The 21,330-nt window shown below is 51.8% G+C and overlaps 1 protein-coding gene across 1 annotated transcript in view; it reads left to right on the top strand.

Annotated features, from left to right (window-relative positions):
* Positions 1–299: 299 nt before the first annotated feature.
* The window catches only part of IGSF21 (immunoglobin superfamily member 21), a 41,073-nt gene continuing 20,042 nt past the window's right edge, over positions 300–21,330 (top strand). The window contains exons 1-3 of the mRNA XM_086476326.1: positions 300–354; positions 2,931–3,081; positions 9,287–9,369. Of these exons, the coding sequence (XP_086332452.1) occupies positions 300–354; positions 2,931–3,081; positions 9,287–9,369 (289 nt within the window). The remainder of the gene's footprint in view (positions 355–2,930; positions 3,082–9,286; positions 9,370–21,330) is intronic.

The following is a 21,330-nucleotide window of genomic DNA, read 5'->3' as shown; positions in this document are numbered from 1 at the left end:
TCCCGGGGGCCGGGCCGGGGCGGGCTCAGCCGCGGGGAGGGGGGCGGGGGCGGGGGGGGACGGGGGACGGGGGGCGGTCGCCAGTTCGCTCCGCTCCCGCTGCAATAAATCGGCTTAACGCGGCGGGATCAGCGGCGGGTGCGGGCCGAGGAGCTGCGGGGCGGGGTGGGGGTGGGTGGGGGGGGGACACGGACCTGGGCTGAGCCCCCCCACCGTGATGCCCACCTGCCCCCCGGGCAGGGGGCTGGGGGGCCGGTGAGCTCCATGGGGCTGCCCCCCCCGCGGGCATCATGCGGACGATGAGCCCCCTGCCCCTCTGCCTGCTGCTCTGGGACCTCCTCGACCTGGCGCTGGGTGAGTGTCACCCCCACCCCCCCACCCCCCCCCCAGGGGATAAGGGACATCCCCCTCCCCCGGTCTCTGAAATAATGGGGTGCCCACTTGCACCCCGGTAAGCGTGCGGCGACTCGGGGCTCTGCATCCCCCCCCCCCTCCCCGAGGGTCTTGGGGTGATGGGGTGGGGGCACTGGAGGGTGCAGGGTGGGGGGCAGGCACTCAGTTTGGAGCCGGTAATAGGGCACCCGTTAGTAGGACACTTGGGTTTGGAGCTGGTAATAGGGTACTTGCTAATGGAGCACCCAGTCTGCAGCCGTTCATGGGACTGACAGGGAACTGGTTTTAAACCCATTACCAGGGTGCTGGTGTAGGACCCCTTCATGGGGCAGCCATTAACAGGGCACCTGCTTTGGACCCGGTAATTGGGTGCCGGTGCTGGGGGACAGAGTGAGAAGTCGGGGGGATGCTCATCCCTCACCCCTAACCCAGTATCACAGGGGGGGGCACTGATATTCCCCGTCTCTGCCGCTCCGTACTGGGGCTCTGGCTGCGAGTCCCAGTCCGTACAGGGGGTCCTGCAGAGGGGTCTGTGCTCTGGGGACCCCCACGAACTAGAGCTATTTTGGGAGGTTCACAGCACCCGGAGATACCCCAGCCTACCCTGCCCCTTGGGCATGCAGGGGGTGCCCCAAACCCTACGGATGGGAAGGATGCATACCCAGCAGGGAGAAGCAGCCCCCCAAATCCCCGTCATCCCGGGGGTCTGCAGCTGCCTGAGCTCCTAAATGAATATTTTGACTCTGCTCCACAGAGGTTTTATTAAAAGCCCCCACCCTGCGCCCAAAAAGCGAGGCTCCCAGGAGGGGAAAATTAACGGAGCAGGAAACTTTCCCCTCCTCACATCGTGGAGGCTGAGGGGTAGCCCATACAATTTAATTTCTTGTGCATTTGAAGGCAATCTCCCTCCTCTTTTTCCCCCATGCGTCCCTGCTCCCCGCACCCCCCCCAAATCACCCGCTGTGGGGTCTCAGGTGGCCGCTCTTTAATGAGCACAGCGAGACCCAGGGGCTGTCCGGAGGCTGAGAGGCTTTGCCGAGCGCTGGGCGACGGAGGGATGAGCAGAGCTTGCTTCACATCTCCTTTTTTTTTTTTTTTTTTTTTTTAGTGTTTTTTTTATTTATTTATAATGCACTTTTTCCTCTCCGGAAAGCTGCCATCAGCTGCTGCAGGGTGCGGGGAGGGGGAGCGATGGCCGTGTGCTCTGCGGGGTTGAGCGGGGAGAGGTTGACACAAAGGAGCCAATTCTTCCCCGGCATCGCGAGCAGCTCCAAAATCATCCCTGGGGGACCACGGACCGCTGAGGTTAGCCAGAGCCCAGCTTCGATTGGGCTGAACCAGGGGTGGGAAGGCATCGTGCACCCCCTGCATCCCTCCTTGCCATCTCCCTGGTGGGTTTTATGTGCTGCCGGGCTGCGGCTGCTGCTCTTTTTCCCCCTTCCCCGATTTGCTCCGTGCATCCCGAGCATCCCACCGGCATCGCGCTGCCAAACACGCGCTCCACAATAAAACCTGTGCGGTTTGGGGTGGGGGGAACTTGTGCCAAATCCAATCCTGCCTCCCACCTGGATCTCCTCTCCACCTCCACCACGGTTTTAAGGTCATGGGTAGATAATTTCCAAAGAACAACGCGTCCCCCCGGCTTTTCCCCAGTGGTAAGCTGTCTGTTACCAGCGTGTGGATCATTTTTCCTCCCTTCCTCCTGTTTTTTATCGCTGCAAATCAGGCGATTGCTCTTCTGCTGCTGATTTGTGAGAGTGGGCGAGCGGGTATTGTTAAATCTGTGTTTGAAATGTGTATTTGGAAGGGAAAAAAAAGAGGTAAAAGTTGGTTTGCAGTGGGTCTGGAAGAAGCCGGTGGCCCCAGAGGGGGGGCTGTGGGTTATAAAGCGGTACGGGAGGAGGATCCCAGTGTTTGGCTGGGTCTCGCGGGCAGGTTCAATGGGCAACGCTTGAGTTTGGACATCCGCAAGCTGAGGTTTGGCTCTTAAAACCGTGCTGGGACTTTGCTGCTTTCCCATATCCTGAGGATCAGCCGCTTTAAATACCTCCCAGCCCTCAGCAGAGAAATGCTGTCCCAAAAAAGCCAGTTTGCACTCTGTTTTTTCAGCAAACACCTAAAAATCCTTGCAAAAAGCCTGGTTTTGGGGTGGACTCGCCCATCCTGATGCCTCCCTTGGCTCCGGGCAGCAGGAGGCTGCAGAGGCCGAGCGCCGCTCCCGAAATTCGGTGGGCAGATGGCTTTTCCATGGCTGACGGCATCCTTGGCTGGAGCTGCTGGCGCTGGGGTGGTGAGGGAGGACGTGCCCGTGGAGGTCCATCCCCTCCCCATCCCAGCGCTTTGCTTGCAAGGGATCGAGCAGGATCCGGCCGCGTTGCCGGGGAAGATGCAAGGGGACACGTGCCCAACACCCGAACTCCCACTGCTCATCCCTACAAGTGCATTTGCCCTCGGTGTCTGCCATAGGTCTCCAAAGCCATTTTTTTGGGAATCTTGCCTATTTTTATTGTCACCTTATATACTGCATGGCTTGGCAGGCAGCTGCGCCCATCGCTGCCGCATCCAGGAGCAACAAAGTCCCGCTGCCGGCACAGAGGAGAGCACAGGGGATCCGTCAGAAGCTCTTCCCATCCTGCAGAGCACCTACGCCTTCGTGGGAGCGTTTTGGGGGTTTCCATCCATCACCTCGTAATGAAAAGCCCTTTTATTTACCTGAACGAAGCCGCTCGCTCCCTCACTGCACGGTGGGTCGGCTGGATCCTTCCCGATGTGTTATACATCCCTCTGGGGAGCATCACCCCTTGTAATACAGCTTTTTTTCTCCTTATAACAAGCTCAATCTCTCCCCTTGGCCGGAAAAAGCTGCCTAGGGCAGGGCTAAGTGGGTTAAGGAGCCGTCAAGATGAAAAAATGAGGGCGTGCGGAGGAGGCGAGCGGCTGGACCACGGGTAATGATGGAACCGTAGCCCCAGGGCGGGTTTTGGAAAGCTGGGAAGCCCCATCTGCGAGCAGGGCGATGGCTTCTTGGCATCGCCGAAATCAGGGCTGGCTGATTAGCCCGGCGCTCAGCTTGTCGCCTGAAATATGTTCTTACGAAATGTTCATCGGGGTTTGTTTTACAGCCGTGTAAAATCAGAGCCGTGTTTTGCAAACATGAAAGGGAGGGCTAAATATGTCAAGTTTTGATCTCGGCGAGATATTTCTGTTGTCTTTATCTGAGCTGTTGGCTTTAGCTTCTGTATTTCCCCCCCATCCCATCCCGGCACCTTCTGCGATGGGGGAAAAAAAAAAGGAAAATTCCAAGTTTAGCTCCTTATTTAAAGCTGCTTATGGGTTTTCTAGGCTTTGCCCCAAAAGGGCAGGTTTGCTGGGGCTGGGCTTTGCAAGGACCTGCCCTTAGGGGTATCCCTGTGTTGCTTCTCCAAGCTAAAAAACCAGCTCGGAAAAAATCTCTCTACAGTTATCATTTTTATCAGCAAGCTCAATTTCTACCCCCTCTCCATTCCCAGGGATGCCCTGAGGCTTTTCCTTGAAGGGATTTTCCCTGCTTGCATGCACCACCATTGCAAGCCTGGAAAAGCTCATTTTTTTCTCCTTTCCGTCGGAAAATAACGGCGTACGACTTTTACTGGGGTGATGGGAACCACCTGCTTGTGTCTCTGCTGAGCTCATTTAAAGAAAAGAGGGTTTTGGTAGGAGTTTGTGTGCTGGGGGTGGGGGGGAGCGAGGAGAAAGGAGGAGCATCCTCTGCGCCACGTGGGAGCAAAACCTGCTCTAATTCACCTGCAAACGCACGGCGCTGACCTGGAAAGCCATCCCGTGCTCCCTCCGTCCTTTTCTACTTGTGCTTTTTCCCCGGCAAATCTTGCCTTCAGCTTAGGGTCACCTCTTCTTCTTTAATCCTTTCTACTATTTCCATAAATTCTTCATTTCCATGAAGCTTTGCTCTCCTGGTAAATCCACGCAGGCAGGCGAAGCCCCTTCCGAAAAATCCTCCTAACCGCGCTAATTGCCCTTCCCCAATTAGCCCAATTTTTCTCTTCCCACCAGCTGCATTTTGTAGCAGTTTAGAGCTGCCAGTTTGAATCCAGAGCTCTTTAGAAAAAGCTTTAACACCGGCAAGGATCTTCCCCTCGCCTTCTACCTTCCCAAGCTAATAAGCATCTTTGGGGTACAGAGACACTCCGGGCTTTATTTCTCCATGGAGAACCTCATGTACTAAATTGTGGCTGTCCCTGAGCGTTTCTGAAGTTCCCCCATGTGCCAGAGCTCAGTTTCGGGGTATTTCCCCCCGATAATTCCCTTGCTGCAACAATTATCCCTTGATATTATTAGCAACCTCCCCCCAAAAAAGCCTGTGGATGCCGTAGGGTTTGGGTTGGGGATGTTGCTCCCCTCTCTGCTGAAATAAGGATTTGTGTTACAGGCCCTGGGTTTGCTCCGAAGAGCCTTGAGCTAAGCAGCCCCTGCTCTGTGCAGCGTGCTACGTGCCATGTGCAGTGTGTTACATGCAATGTGCTACGTGCTGTGTGCTAAATGCCATATGCAATGGGCTAAATGCGAAGGTGCTGCATGCTATATGCTACGTGCTACGTGCAATGTGCTAAATGCAAGGTGCTACGTGCAGTCTGTGAAGCGCTATATGCAGTATGTTAAAAGCTATATAGACATCAGAGCCCTCGTATATGCCCCGTGGTTGCTCTGATACCTCCAAGCCCTTCCAGGCAAGGTCTACCCTGGTGTTGCATCCAGGCTTGAGCACCTTGGAAGAGCAGCTCAGCTCCTGCATCGGTGGGTTCTTGTGGAGCACCCAGACGTGACCTTAACCATGCTCTCACAAGCCTCCCCTCCCCGTGGAGATGTTTCAGGCCTTCACAGGCCCCACCTGCCTTTTTTTTTTCTTTTCTTTTTTTTTTTTTCTGGTTGTCATTGTAGAAATGGTCTTTTCTGTCAGAAAATCCTTGACTGGAAACGCTTGACTGGCTCTTGCTTTGCTCCTTTCACCAAGCGCTTTAAGATCTGCTGATGAAAAGCTCTCCACGGTGTCAGGATAAGAGCAGGTTTTATTTAATCCAGATGTGCAATGGCTTCGGAATGAGGCTGAAGTGGGGGCAAGGATCCTGCTAAGGCTCCTGCAGCTCTTGCCAAGGGAAAAGCCTTCCAGGGAGGTGGGGATAGAGCCGAAACCTCACCCTGGCAAGGATGGAGACAGCCAGGACCTGCCTGGGACCACAGAGGGGGAGGAAGGAGCATCACCCCACTTGGAACCCACCAGTGACGGGATTTCCACTGTGCTTTGGGGTTTTTCCCCTATTTTCTAAGAGAAAACCTTGATTTCAGTGATGCCGAGCCAGTCTCTTCGCTCAGACACCGGCGAAGAGGAAAATCCAGGGAAGGAGCCCCCAGATCCCCATTTTTCAGAGGCAGGAGGCGCAGCTCTTGCCTTGCAAACTTCCCGAATCGTAAATCCCGCTGCAAAGAGCCAAGCGGGGAGGATGCAGCTGATGTGGCTGGTTTTGTTCCCTTGCCAAGCTGCTCTCTTTGCCCTTTTGTTTGCTTTCTGCCGAGGCACTTGGAGTACTGATGGGCTTGTTTTTAACTAATGACTGGCGCTCACATTATCTCTCCCCGGCATTATCTCCTTCCCACTTTTCCTGTCTCCTTCCTAAAATAAACCGTCAATCACGGGCTTGTTTTCAACGCTTTTGGGCCTGGATTCACCGTGAGTGCCAAGGGCAGGCGGGCTCATAGCAAAGTGCAGCGACAATAACCCACCACTGTGGTTCCTTCTATGGAGTTATTATATAAAATTATGGTTTTAGGGTCTGCAAAGCCATTTGGACCAGGGAAGGCGCATGTCCTGCTTGTTTCTACTCTCGGCTGGCTGAGAAACAGGGTTCATCCCCCCCTAAACGCTAAGTCAGAGCCTTCTCCGATGTGCTTGTCCAGTGGGGTGGCCTCAAGCCCTTTTGGGGTAACTCTTCTTGCTGGGACCCTGTCATCTCACAGGGTGATCACCTGAGGGAGGCGTGTGTTTGCTCCAGCCAGTGCTGGAGCCACTCCTTTCGAATGCAATTAGCTCTCCTATTAGCTAAAAGCAAAACGATCATTAATAAGGTCCTGCCAGCTCCGGCAAGGGAGGTTTGAAGCAGGGAAGGAATTTTTTCCAGCACTGGGCTGAACCCACAGCGAAATCCTGCCTGCCAGAGACCTCCAAGGAGGTTTGGGGAACATCAGGAAAAACCACATTTCCCAACGGAAGGATGTTACAACCCCACGGAAAGGGACTGTGGAGGTGGAAACACGGCATCACCGAGCCCTTCCCAGCCTCTGGACCACACATTTTGTCTCTTCTGGTGCCGGGAGCACATCTCCATCTGCAAAATCCTTCCTGGCTGGAAGACTGGATGTCTCGGAGGCATTGCAAAACGGAGCAGGGGAGGCAGGGATTTAGTTCATCGCCTGCCCAAACCTCTGTATAATTTCCCGTTTATATAATGCCTTCAACAATATACTTCGGAGGGGAGGGCAAAGGGGATTAGCAGCGGTTATTCCAGCCCTGCTCCGCCTCCCTGTGCTTGTAGATAAATCCTGATGCTGCATCCTATCTGGCCAGGACAGAGAAAACGGGAGCTGGAGAACCCTCCGTTGGGATACGCCTGCTTTGCACGTGTATTTATACCTATTTATTTCTTTGCAAAGGGATCTGCAGCAGCGCGGTGGGGCCGGAGAGACGCAGAGATGCTCCGTGATGGGGGTTTGCTTCTCCCCGAGGGAGCAAAGCGATGGGTGGGAGGGGGTACATGGTGGGTGACACTTGGGTTTGCTCTAGCTGGACTGCCACCTGTGGAAAGGCTTTTTTGGGGGACGGGTTTCATGGATCACCCTGGATTTGCTGATAGCAACGTTGCTTTTGATGGTGCTCCTGCTTGGGAGGACACCAGGCTGGTCCCCAAGGTGTGTTTTGCTCTTGATGCTGATAATAGTTGAAAAGAGAATGATGATGGAAGGGGTGATTTTGGCCGGCAGTTGTCATCATCACGGGTGCCAAGTGATGGCTTTGGGAGCCAGTGTCTCCTTGCTGGGGGGCTGAGATGGACCATAATGGCAAGAAAAAGGCTCTGGCTCAGCAGGTATCACCAAAAGCACCAGAACCACACCGATTTTGAGATGGTGGGGATGTGGACGAGCTGAGCTCCCTGTACCCTGGTGAGCCTTCTTGTAGAGATGAGCACCTTCTTCATCACAAGTAGTTGGCTGCGTTTTTCTTTCTGAGAAAAACCATAAAAACAAACCTGATTTGATTGGAAATGGTCTGAAAGGGGATTTTAATGGCCAAGTGATTTAGGTTTCCATGCCAGCTTTGCACCTCCAGAGAGACGGTTCAAAGCTTGGCTCTAGGTTGTGCTTAGGAAGATTTCCAGCCTGAATTCAGGCAGTCTATTGATGTACCATGATCTGAGACACTTTTTCTGCTCCATCAAGAACCTTTCTTGTATTTTTAAGTCTAGAAAAGCTCCATTCCCTAAAGATTTAGCTTTTGCACAAGCTATTAAAAGGGGGGGACCACACACACAGGCTTTGCCATCCCACCCCCATGCCCTGCTTGCAGAACCAAGAGCATCCCAAGACCCAGTGGTGGAATTTGGCTGGTTTTCTTGCTTTTCTCCTAAAGATATACCTGCCAAGTTGTATCACAGAAGGATGTGGTGACTCAGAGAGGGGTGGGAGGATTTGGGCAACTTTGCCTCGCTCGGCACCCCAAAATATATACAGCAAGCTGCTGGGGAGCGGGGCTTTTTCCATGTGGGATGAATAAGAAAGTAGATCTCGTGATGGAGAAGCACCATATAGCGGGTAGACATTGCTCCAGAAGGGATGCCAAAGATGTATCACCACCAGGAATAAGGCTGGGTGATAACGCTGATGGTTCAGCTTCCAGACAGACCATCATTCATGGACAAGAACCTCCAATGCTTCATCTCTGCTTGGGCCATCTTGCCCTTGCAACTTGATAATGAGATGTTTTCCATAAGTGCTGGCCGAGGTGGCTCTTTTTAAGCAGTATTTGGGTCTTGCTGCGTTATTACAGCGAGGTGGGTTTTTTTGCTTCTCTAGGGAAGTTCTTTGCAAGCAGTTGATGTATGCAAACTGGCTGGAGATGGTTGGGTTTCCTCCTGACGGAGAGTGAATTTACACCGCTGTAATTATAGCAGTGGCGTGGGAGCGGAGAGATGCTCGAGGAAGCGGAGGCGAGCCTGGTTTCCAAATTAAACCCTTCTGCTCCTAGAAATGTGTCTGTATTTTTTTTTAAATTTTGTTTTTTGGAGAAGGGAAACATATCTGGGCAACTTCGTGGTGGGAAACGATTTGGAGGAGGCAGGATTTGGGCACTTGGATGTTAGGGATGCTCATGCCTCTGTTTGTTTGCATGGACCACCCTCCTCCGCCTCCTGATCTGCTAAAAGCTCCCCGCCACGATAAAACAACCCAACTCTTTAAAATTGAAAAGGCTTATTTAAACAATGTTATCTCTCTGGTGAAGGGAGAGAGCATATTGAATGGTTATATTTAGTGCTGGGTGTAGGGCAAAGCAGATGCAGAGAGATTTTTAACGCGGGAATGTTAATCACTTATGCCACACTGCCTAAGAGATGTGTATATATATATTTTTATATATATGCAACATGCACGTGCTCAGGCACCTGTGTACTCGCTGAGGATAAGGATGGGAGTGGAACATCCCTCCCTGAGTTGCTTTTTGACCTTTTTCCACCCTGGAAAGTCCATCCTGGTGGGGTGAAGCAATGCAGCTCTGGGAGCTGGAGGGATGCGCTTTGGCTCTGTGGGGGTGTGCACAGCACCGCCTTCCCCCTCCATCTTTCTGCCCCAGAAAATGGGATGGAGACGGGAAGGAGAGCACTTACAGGCTTGCAAATGGGCTGTTTAACAACCCCAGCAGTGCTCTCCCCCCCGGTGAGCTGCGAGGAAAGCCTACCGCATTACCCAGCCTCTATTACCCACCCTCGCGGGAACACTGAATTAAAGGAAATATTTTATGATCCTACGCTTCGTTATGTTTTATTAAAAGCAGAGCATTGGCCTCCCCTGCCACATTCATCAGAGCAGAGGCTCTGCTGGTGTGGGTTTTTTTTTTTCCTTCCCAAGCTCTTGCTGCTGTCGCTGTTGTTCCCAAAGTATCCAACTGCTTGGGTTGGCCGTAGGGTTTGGTCCGGGGGCTCCTGGAAGAGGAGGCAAATATGAACGGGGTGAAAAATGTGGCTGCTTTGTTTATCTAAGGATGCTCCATTTCCAAACAGGTTTGGGGATGTGGAGTCGTGCTGCAGAGGGATGCTGGAATAGGGATGGATGCGGGCAAGTGGAGTCACAGGGAGATGTCACCCCATGGAGGGATTTGAGTCATGGATGGAGATGAGCACATCCCCATGAAAAGATGATCAGAAGAGCCTCCCCCCATTTTTCAGCTTTGCTCCACCTCAGGGCTCTGAAGCCCGGGGTGGGGAGGACCTCCAGGATGTCTCCATTTTGGGGGAAAAGACACCCAAAAATGCCAACATCCCCTCTGCAGAGGTAAAGTAGCAAGCAGGGCTGGGAGTTTGCTATATCAGCCTTTGAGATCAGTGGCAAAAATTGAGACAAATATTGATAGCTGGGCATATCTGGAAGCAGTTGAGAGACAGAAAGGTATTAATTAGCAGTTATTTCTCAATGGTGCAGAGATGGAGAGGGATTAAGGTAACAGCCATGTGCATCCTCTCTGTAAGAGCGGCGAAGTAACGGTAAATCAGTGTTATGAATCAGTGCTGTAAGAGGGAGATATTTTTTAATCTTATTAGCAGCACGGCATTACGGAGAGAGCAAAGGGATTATTAATCACAGAGCGTAAATCGGGGAGAAGAGGGTAGCTTCAAATTAGCAACCCTGCTTCGTGCAGCGTGAGGGGTAGCGGAGAGGGAGGAGAAAAGGCAGCGGGTGGGGGCTGAGTCAGGGGGCAGGTACTAAGGGAAAAGGCAGAAAGTCCGTGCCAGGGGATGAGGTTGGGATGTGGCTGCCCCTCGCCTCGGCCAAACTGGTGCCCGGGAGAGGCGTCTCTGGGCCAGGGCCAAAGCCCGGAGCTGGAAATCCCTGTAGGCTGTGGCTGTTATAATATAGGGTGTGCAGGTACCTGTGCTGTCAACCAAACTGTCTGTCTGTCCTTCCGTTCCTCCATCCTTCCCTCCATCCCTCCCTCTATTCCTCCTTCCGTCACTTCCTTCATCCCTCCATCCCTCCCTCCATCCCTCCCTCCCTTCATCCTTTCATCCCTCCCTTCATACTTCCATCCTTCCATCCCTCCCTTTCTTCATCCCTCCCTCTGTCGCTCCTTCCATCCCTCTCTCCACCCCTCCCTCCATCTCCTACCCCCATCTACAACCAGTAGAAGACACCGGCTGCCTCCGAAGTGCTCACCGTGTGAGCTCTCAGAGGGTTTTGCAGCGGGGGATGAAAGGAGCAGGGTGGGTTTGGCTGCTTTTTAGCACCCAACTCGGCTAACAACAGTGCCAATCTGCTGCACCAGGCTCCCCCAAGGTCATTTTTGAGGTAAAAAGCTGCACATCACACCCTAAGTACAAAAAAATTGTGGGTTTTGTAGCACTTGGGACTTCTCACTGGCACCAGGCTTTATTTTCCTCCTTCCTCTGCCCAAGGTTGTGCCTTTGGAGAAGATGTTCAGAAGGAAAATGGGCAAAAAGAGAAAAATTAATAATAATAATCCCTTTCCAGTTACACAGCGCAGGAATCGATAGTGCGGGCAGAGATCGCTCATGGCAGACACCCGAGGAGGGAGAGGGAGAATCGATGGCTGCCTCGTTTGTCACAAATCAAAAATATGAGATAATTGGATTTCCTGCAAATAGAGAAATAAATAAGCAAATTCATCATCTGGGTCATGGTCACCTGCTTCTCCTGGCCCACCTTGGCCACCTTGGCACAGCAAAACCCCACTGGCACCTCCCCAGCAGCATCTAAACCTAAATCCTCATACTTGTTCTTAAGTGAAATTAATTATTTTTCCCCCTTCTGCCCACCCCAGGCCTGTGTATCTCCTGCTAAAGCTGGAAGAAGAGAAGGTTTAGGGAGGATTGTAGGATTTCAGATGGGAAAATTCAAAACTGTGCTTATTTTTTGGACAAGTAACATCTCTAAGAACCCCTTGCTGTTACTCCGGGGTGGGATTTTTGCTGGATCTCAGGTGGGTTTGTAAAGGGTCTTGCTTTCCTTCTTGCAAGTGGGGAAACTGAGGCACAGAGCGGGACTCGCTCCAAAAGGCATCTTTCGAGCAGCTCCCTGCTGCTTCCAGCTCTGCTAATTAGCCCTGGCCGGGATTATGCTCCAGCCTAGATTAACGCCACGAGCCGTGGTTTCAAATAATTAGCTGGCGGTGCCGTAATCCTCACCCCGATGGAAGGCAAAGCAGCGGCAAAACCGCCACCTGCTGCCAGCCTGTCCCTCCCCAGTTTGCTCAAGAAGTGAATTGGGCTCTGCTGGGGACCGGCACCCTTTTTCCGCAAGTTTCAACATCTGTATCTAATCCATTGGCTTTGGTTTGGGGCTTTAACAAACCAGGCTGGATACAAATAATTCACTTTTTTTCTCCTGAATTGCATCTCCGGGATGGTTTTTTGCTCAGTGGTGCTTTCGGCGGTGTCTGGAGATGAGACCTTTGATCCCAGGTGAGGTTTTCCATAATCCCCTCTGCTTGGGAGCAGCATCCTGATGTTTCACCTTCCTGCTGCCAGCGTGGGGAGAGATGCCAGCAGGGATCCGGTTGATGGGGAATTTCTTCTGTGTTGGGATGGAAAGTTGAGCCTGTTGCTGGTAAAGGGGCTTTGGTCATTTACTGGTGGGGGGAAAAAAAATCATTTCCAGTCCTCTGCAGAGCAGGATTACAATATGGTATCTCCTTCTCCTGCCACACTTAATTCCAGATTAAACCCCACATCTTCCCCAGGCGGAGGTGGGTTGCTGGAGATTAGCATATCCCGACACTCTTGCCGTGATGCCATTTGATTCAAAATAATAAAAAAGCAGAGGGGGTGCAAAGTTTTAGCACGCACAAGCCCCGAGGAGGCTGCTAAGGTTGCAGAGTACCTGGGCATCCCGGCCCCGAGCACTAACCCACATCATGCCCAGGTGTCGGGGCGGTATCGTGCTCTATTGCAGGGTTTCGGGGGGGATACTGCACCGCCGCGGAGGCTTTGCATTGAATTAGGTGGCTGGCAATCCCTCCTGCTCTGCAAAAGTGGGGTTGTAGGAAAATTCCTTGTCCGGGGAGCTTGGGATTTGCTGGGGAAAGACAAGACCCCGCTGCAAGTGTCTGTGGAAATACGCGTGATTACTGGGCTTGGAGAAGGGGTCCACAGTGCAGCAAGGGGGAGAGCTGGTAAAGCGATAACGGAGTAAAATGAGAAAGAATTGGGTTTTTTTTAAGCAGGTCTCAGGGTTAATTAGGATCTGCGATGAGGCGCTACTAGAAAAAGGAGAAAGCGAATCTCTCCTGGGAGTTATTAGCAGAAGTGGCACGCGGGAGGGTGGAACTGCCCTGCAGTTGAGGCTGGGGGTGGCAGCAGTGTTGGGTGGAAAGCTTTAAGGAGAATCCAGCTGCTGCGGAGGAAATCCACAGGGGAGTGAAAAATCTTGCAAGAACTGCGTTTGCTTAATTGGGGAAGGGAAAATTTGGGGCGAGAGGGGAGGGATGAGTGCTTAGAGCCGGTGCAATGCAGCGTGCACGGGGATGGGTGGCATCTCCCACCCGTTGCTCCTCGTTTTGCCAAAATCTGTTGGCTTTAGCTCATGGGATGGGAATAAAATTGGGGTGCGATTGGTTTAGAGGCCTCTGCCTTAAATAGCTGGTGCAGGGTTTCGAACAGCACAAGCGGCAGGCTGTGCTGCAGGGAATCAGCCCCTATTTGCGTGTATGCATACATGCAAATGAAGAGCACAATCTCCATTTATAAAACGAGGCATCTGAGGCCCTAGTTGACCTGGTGGTGTTTTGGGCTTCCTTTTGGCATCAGCTGCTGCTCACGCAGCTGGGGAGAGGCCAAGAGGTGCCGGCAAAGCCGTTGCTCTGAATCAGTGATGCCACTGGGTTTGGGGGGAATTCGGCTCTGCCGCACTGTTTCCCTCCTCTCCTGGGACAAGACATCACTTAGGACTCTGAAAACCGAAAAAAAAAGCACCCAGAATGGCTAAATTTTAAATAACCCATAAATAGAGATAAAGAAACACAGCCAATGAGCAACGTAATGATGACAAACACCTTCTCCTTCCAAAAAACCAAACCAAATGACCCATCACAGGTCACGGCCACCAATTTTAGCAGCTGTAAACTGCAGCCAGGTGCTTCAGTGCTGCACTAAAGCATTATGTTTTAATGGCAATATCAGTAGTGTGACGATGAGGTAGTAAAATATCCTCCCTCCACCACCCCCAGCATTGTTGGGAGCTGGAGGTGTGCGTCGTAAGCCGTTGGCTTTACGGTGATGCGCCGAGCACGCCGGCAGCGGGGAGGGGGGCAGAAATTATAAATAAAACTTTACTGCACTGGAGTAAATGCTGCTAAACACACTTCACGTCTGCGCGGCAGCGGGAGATAAATATTCAATCTATAATTTATGTACGCGGCTTCCCAGCCGGTGCAGGGCGGGTTTGGTAGCAGCTAATAAAACACGATCTATCAGGAAGACTTATCAATGCAGCAAGCACAACCCTGCTGATAATCTGCGTGGGGTGGTGAGACCCATCTTCTTCACGTTGACTGCTCTTTTGGGGGGTTGATTGATGGGGTTTTGGGGTTGGGTGGGTGTTTCCCAAGTGGCTGTTGGTTTTGGTTGGGTCTCTGGTCTTTCTTCGTGAGTGTGCGTGTAGAGAAATGCTCATCTAGGTGTAACCTCAGTCTTCAGCCTTGGGGGTGTTGACATATTACCCAAATGGAAGATATTTCCCATTCATCCCAGTAAGGTACTGCCAAAATCCTACTGCTCGCAGTTGTCCAGTGCCTGTTGCTTCCCTCCTTTTTCTTGCATTAAGCCCCAAGTCGGCACTTCCCCACCACCTCTTATTTTGTAGTCGGGTTTGGCTTTGCAGTGGCTCACATCTCTTGCGGGGGGCAGGATGCAGAGCTTGGCTTCGTGACTTCAGGATTTACACCACCAACGTTGCAGCTCTGAGTTTCTGTCTGGGAAATTGCCTGATTTTTAGATTGAGGGAACCACTGATGATCCAAATGGTGCATCCAAGGTCATCCCGGGTGTTTGTAGCAGGGCATGGACTCGCTCCAGCCAAATGCTCTGGCCGTTTTGCCTCAAAACTTCCATCTTTTTTACTGGAACGACAGATTTCCCAAGGATTTCAGTCAAATGCCTTGAAGGAGATGTAGTACAAGCACTAACTTGGCGCCACGAGTAAAAGAAGCTGAGCTAGACATGGGCTTTCTCATCTTGTGCTCCGGTGAGCTGGAACAGCCTTGCCGATGAGCCTTCACTTAGAAAAGGCGCGATGAAGACGTTAAAGCGGGTTTTGTTTCAGTCTGTGCCCAAGCCGTGTAGCTGATACGGATGGCTCTGTCTGCCGCGGATTTGTTTGTCGGGAGACACGCACCAAAGGTGGCAACGGGCTTGTAAAAACCTGGTGTTTACATCTATTTTATTAGCTGGCGCGTGGTGATGGATAGAGCTTGAGTAGTGATAGAAGGAAATGGAAGAGGGAAAGGTGGAAATGCTGGAAGGAGGAGGTGGAGAACAGGCAGGAATTGAGCATTGAAGAGGGAGAAGGAGGCACTGTGGCATCCCAAGGCTCTCATGACCCAAATCGCCCATGGTATTTGCATTCCCAAAGTGGCCCAAAGTGTCCCTTTCTGTGTCCGAGACCATTTACTGCGCCCAGGTTGTGCTGATGTGCATGAAAACCCCACAGAGCTGAAGCATTTGGAACATGTTTGTAGCCCAGCATGATCCATTCTGAGCCTCGCTCTTCATTTCTCTGCCGCCCACGGTGTTGCTGCACCATACCAGGGCTTTGCTATAGGCACTGGTATAAAAGAGCCAATCTCTGCCCTTAAGAATGTGAAAATGACACACATGAGGACAAAAGTGGTCTAAAAATTGATTTTTCTTAAGATATATTGACGTCACTGTTTGGGAAGCCCCTACGTGACTGCTCAGTGTTGGCGATGCTAAGATGACTGCACGCAAGTGATGTCGGGTACCACGGCACGACACAAAATTCGGCATTATTTCTTTTTCCTTTTGACTGGGATATATTTTCTAGGAGACATCTAGGATTTAAGGAAAAAAAGAGATCTGTGGACAGCGGTCAAAAGTCCCATCCTAACTGGGTTTTGGCACCAGCATTGAAATCGGTGGGAGTAGGTTTTGGTTTTTGCATTATACCTTTGTGCTATAAAAAGCTTTGGATTGGGATATGGTAATAAAATTTGACCAGTAAAGCTTCATCATGTTGTAGTTTTGACACATTTGGGTCGTGAAATCCTGACTGAAGCAGACCCCTTCCAGTCTATCTGTCCCCAGCAGCCCCAGTGAAGTGGTTTTCTCAGTTAATCTTGATTTAAAAGGGGTCGAAAGGCCAAACAGACCACGCTCAGTCAATGTATTGATTAAAGTTATTGATTTACATTACAAAGAGCTAACAAGACACATCCATAGGATCTGCCGGGTTCAGCGCACCTCTTGCATCCTATTTAGTTAGAGAAAAACGGACCAAAGCATATTCTGTACATACTCCCTACATATCCTATACATCTTCTCCCTGGCTGTGCAATACCTAAGGATTTAGGGGCTGATTTGGTCCCACAACCCCCATAAAGAATAATTAATGGTACAGCTGCAAAGTGTTTCCTCCCACTTATGCAAATGGATGAGGTAAGAGGCATCTAATTAAATGTTTGTACTTTAATACACCGTGGTGTGAAGGAAGATGAATTTTAATTACGGGCTCTTAATTGTTTGGTCGGCCTGTTAATATCCTATTTACACAGTATTAATACAATTTGCTCTCTGCCAGCAGGGCTTCTTCCTCGCGGCAGGTGATGCCGGGTTTCGTGGCTTTATTTCACAAAACAGCCTCATTTTGCAAAAACCGGCCCAATTTTTGGGTGGGCAGCAGTGGGTTCGGGCATGCTCAGCCCCGCTGGTGCTTGGCTTTTGGTTTTCTTGAAGGAAAAGCTGAAAATTCAGCGAAAACTCAAGCAGTTCATGCCGTTAGAAACGCAAACGGGCTCCCCCCCAACCCCTTTTTTCCCTTTGCAAAAGGACCATCTCCTTCGGAAACGCGATGCTGAGTCCATCTGTCACATCCCATTCCACCCGCTCATGTCAAACCCTTGTAAGTGTAAAACACTTACTCCTCCATTTTAAAAAAAAAAAAAATTAAAAATCCATGCAGAAGCTTTCTAGGAGGAAAAGCTCAAGATTCAGCAAAAATTGGCCACTCTGGACTGGGACAGATGTGAATCCTTCGCCAGTTCTTGCCCCTTGCAGCCCTCCTGGGTCAGCGAGAAGAGGCAGCAACACATTATAATTGTAAATCGTCCTGGAATATCATAAATAAGGCATCGCCGGAGCCGGGGAGGGAGGGAGAAGGTATTTGCTGTGCTCACAGGAATGGGAGCAACTGCTGGTGTTTAATCTTTAATGAACAAGATGTTGCAAAGTGCTGCAAGTCAAAGCGCGTTTGCTTAATGCTCCTCAGCCCCGGCGCGCTGCGGGTGACATCCCTGTTCCCGGGGCTTCACGCACAGCCTTGAACCCTTGCACCTCCCACGGTACCGGCCGTCATCTTCTTCTGGTTGAGAATGGGGAGCGGGATCACTCCCTGCTTTTTTGGGGGGGGTTCTTTGCAATCTTTTGCCATCCCAACCAGCTCTTTTGCAAAGCGCCTCCTTGAGCAGCAAATGCCTTGAATCCTGGAAAATGATGAAAATCAGCCCAGAGCTGATTAGGGTGGTCCTTGTCCTTTTTTCCCCCTCCCTCCTCATACTTGCACCCCAAAATACCATCCCGGCCTCGACTTGAGTGCCGGAAGGGGGTGGAGGAATTGGTGTGAATTATGTATAAGCCCCGCTAATCACAGGCTGATTAAAATGATGGTGTGTTAATATTATCTCTCCCCGTCGCCTCCGCTGAGGGGGACGTGTCGGCACCTGAAGGCTGAGGGGGACTCGGCGGGGGCAGATGGGGCAGCTGCATCCCCACGTGTCCTCTTCTCCGGCTCCATCGCTCCGCTCTGATCCCTAGAAATGTTGTAGCTGCTCCAAATGACCATGCCCAACTGCAAGGATGGGGACAGGTCGAACCTCGGGGACATGTCCCAAAGGGAGTTTGAAGTTAGGGTTTTTTTCGAAAGCTCTGGGAGGTGAGAAATCAGGGAACGGGAGCGCTGGTTGATACGAATAAATTAATATTTAATTTAGATGTAGGTTAAAAACCACCAAGCGCGTGGGTAAGGCGTGGAGGAGTTGCTTTGTGGTGCTGGGACACGCCGAAAGGCTCCATCACCCCGAGGTTTTCAAGGGCACCCAGGGGCGCCGGGGTGCGTTGCTCTTGGGTGGCTGCCAGCCGCCCACCCAGCCGCTCTCTTGCTCCCCCTCCTTAACAGGACAGGGGGGGACCTCAGCCTATTTGGGGGCATTCAGCCACACGTGCTGCATTCCAAGAGATTTCCATGGGGTGACTGGCTGCTCTCGCATGGAAAAATCCCCGACGGGAGGCTCAAACAGGGCAGAAACGGGGCTTTCGGCCAGCGTCTCGGTGGAAGCATCCGGCCGCATCCTCCGCTGCCACGGCCGGGGTGAAACCTGCCTCCTCCCTTGCAGCTATTTTGTAATTGAAAGCGCCGAGCATGTTACAATGTGCTCCTTTTATTAATGTGTCACTCCTGATTTAAAAGGACATTTCATTTATCTCTCCCTTCCCCCTCCCCCCGCTTTTTTTTTTCCCCCTTAAACTGGATGTCACAAGAATTCCCACTGCTCACGAGCGAAAATACTCTTTTCTCCCCAGGGATGCGATCTAATCAGAGGGCTGAATTTCCATAGGTGAGAATCTAATCAGAGGGTGGCCCGGCACAGCTTTTACTATGAAATATGTTTTATTTAAAAAGAGCAAAGGGGAAGGAGAGGCGCCTCGGGGTTCAGAGCTGCCTTTGGGATGCTGATAATGCGGAGGATGACGGAGATGTTGGGCTGGGCTCCTCCTCTGGAGGTGCAAATCTGATGCCCAGCCCTGTTTAAACAGTCCTTAAAATTCAGCAATACCTGTCACTGCTGGTTTCTTCTCCCCAGCAAATCCGAAAAAAGGGACCAAACTGGGGATTTTGAGGACCGGTAACACTTCACCATCCTCCACTGTCGGAAAGCAGAGGGAAGAGGGGGGTGAGGGATGAGATTCGCATGTCAACCACAGCAGAACAGCAGGTTTTGGACGGCTCCATCTGGATTCCTGCTTTTTTTCAGTGTCTGGCTTTATTTTCCCTGCTTTTTCTCCTCCCCTACACACATCCTTAGCATTTTGGGGGCTGGCTCCTCCGGGGACCGTGCATCTGTTTCTCTCTGCTCTTGCTTGTGCTCTTTCCCTCCTCCTTTTCCCCGTCTTCTGGGGTGATTTTGTGCTGAATTTGGCAGTTAATGCTCTCCAAGAGGGTGGGGTTTCACCTTCCCTCCCCTTCCAGGCGTCACTGGGGCTCCAGTATCAGCCCTCTGGGGGGTCTCTGTCCCCCTTTGGCACCAGTGCAATGAATTGTGGAGGTCCAGAGCTTTGTCTTTGTCATGGAGGACCTGCTAGGGAGAAGTGCAGGAGCAGCCCGTGCTTACACGCTGGTATTTTTAAGGACCAGATATCCTCCCAGCACAACCAAGCCCAAATTACTGGGTGTAGAGGTGGGAACTGGTGGGCTGCAGTCCCGTTGCCATCTCAAAGTGGTTTTGCAGCATGTGGAAGGAGCAGAGCCAAAAAAATAGAAAGTCCATTTAGGGTTTTTTTGAGCCATCTAGAAGATGCAGGTTGGGGAATTGTTTGCAGGGGGATTTGCTCAGGTAAATGCCTGGGCCAAGGCTTTTGCTGTACGTGAGCAGAGGTGGGTGACTGGGGCCTCCCCAAGCTTGGCCATTTTTCATTTTAAAAAGCCACCAACCATCAGGAGATGGTCTAAACACCACCAAAATGCCTGGCTGGGCTGGGCTGGGGCTGCTCCAGCTTCCCATTTCCGTGCACGAAGTCTGAAACACGGGAAGAGGGATGGAAAACCATCCAGAGATGCTGCAGTTACGAGCTGGGAACTCCTGTATCTCAATAATTCGCAGGCACGAGGGAAAATGCAATCTTAACTCTGTCTTTGTCACCCATCGTTTCTGCCGCCAGCTTTATTTAATCGCCCTGTTGATCCACGCTGGGGGCTGGAGGGAGATGTAATCTTGCCTGGAGGCTCCCAGCGCTGGTTGATGAAGGGGCAGAGCCTTTCCGCACGCGTGCCGGCTCCGTCCCCGGTGCGAATCTGTCCCCGATTTCCTTTGGGCAGATGCCACTGTGCTGCAAAACATTTGCTCATCCCCCTCCCTTTGCTTTCGTGCCTGTTGCTCATCTCGCTTTTGGAAATGTCAAAAGCGAAGCGGGGAGAATCGGGGCATCCGCTGCGAGACCTCGCCTGACCTTCCTCGCATCCCCTCCTCCTCCTCCTCCTCCTCCTCCCTCTCCCATCGCTGCCTCTCTACATCTGCAAAGCCCTGAATGCGAGGGGACCGCATGCTGCGTTGGCAACCGCAAGGAATTAATCCCCGCTTTAAGCGTGCTAAAATAAACCCCGTCCAGGCGAGGAGAGAGGCTGGAAAGAAGCCGGCCCCGAACGAGCATGGCTGCCCTCCGCGAGGAGAGAGGCGTCTGGCTGGGGTTGCAGTGGTGCAGTATTAAACCCCATCTCGCTGTGCACCATCTCAGGGCTGCAAACAACCCTTAATTTAGCCCCGATCCCCGCTCAGAGCCGCTGTCTCCCATTGCACCCACCGTGCGATGCTGCAAAGCGCTCTCCGCCATCACCGAAATCCATTTTTTTTTCCAAATTTCCTGGTTGCAACAGCAAAGTGGCTTTTGCAGCACCCCCCAAAAAGCAGCTCCAAGAGGGTTTCTTGAATTTTAGAGCCCCATGTTCAATATGCTGGGCCACGCTGCCTTGCTGTTGCAGCAGGCACGTGTGTGTGCAGCGTGCTCTCCCACAGGTCGTGGTTGAGATTTATTGCAAAAACACCAGCAACTTGTAAAACAAGTGATGTGAGCCTCGAGTCGCCGGCTCTGGGGCGGACAAAATCACCCTCCCCTCTTCTGGGCGATCTTCTGCAAAGGAGTCTCAGTTTCTGCAGCCCCATTTCCAAACCTGCTCCTGTTTTCGAGGCGTTCTGGGGGTTTTCAGCATTGCTTTTCCACCTGATGCAAGGAATATTTTTTTTTTTTAAATGGATTTTTGCAGTGTTTTAAGAGCTGTTTTGGGGTGCCCTGGTTGCAGACGGTGTCAAACGGGTGTGGTCAGGGTAAGGATGCAGCAGAAAGGCTCAGATCTGCCAAACTGTCAATCTGATATCTTCCAGCAGCCAGAGGAAATAGAGGAAAATAAAATAGAAATGCAATTGTCTGCCCTCCTGACCCCGGCTGTTCCATGCTCCTGCAATAATTTTGCAGCAAATTGAGGGGATAACAGGGGGAAAATGGCCAGACGGAGCCACCCATGCTCTGATTTTCCCTCTGCTATGAGGACAAATCCTGCATCCAGCTATGGGGCAGATGGGGAAGAAGCAGGCTGTTGGCTAAGGCTGGGCTGTAAAACCACAGGCTGGGCTTTGCACATCCTCTGATTAATCTGTTGGACCCG

The sequence above is a fragment of the Leptosomus discolor genome, chromosome 20 (assembly GCF_034619465.1).
Source record: "Leptosomus discolor isolate bLepDis1 chromosome 20, bLepDis1.hap2, whole genome shotgun sequence".
NCBI lineage: Eukaryota > Metazoa > Chordata > Aves > Leptosomiformes > Leptosomidae > Leptosomus > Leptosomus discolor.
This window is presented reverse-complemented; position numbering and strand designations above follow the sequence as displayed.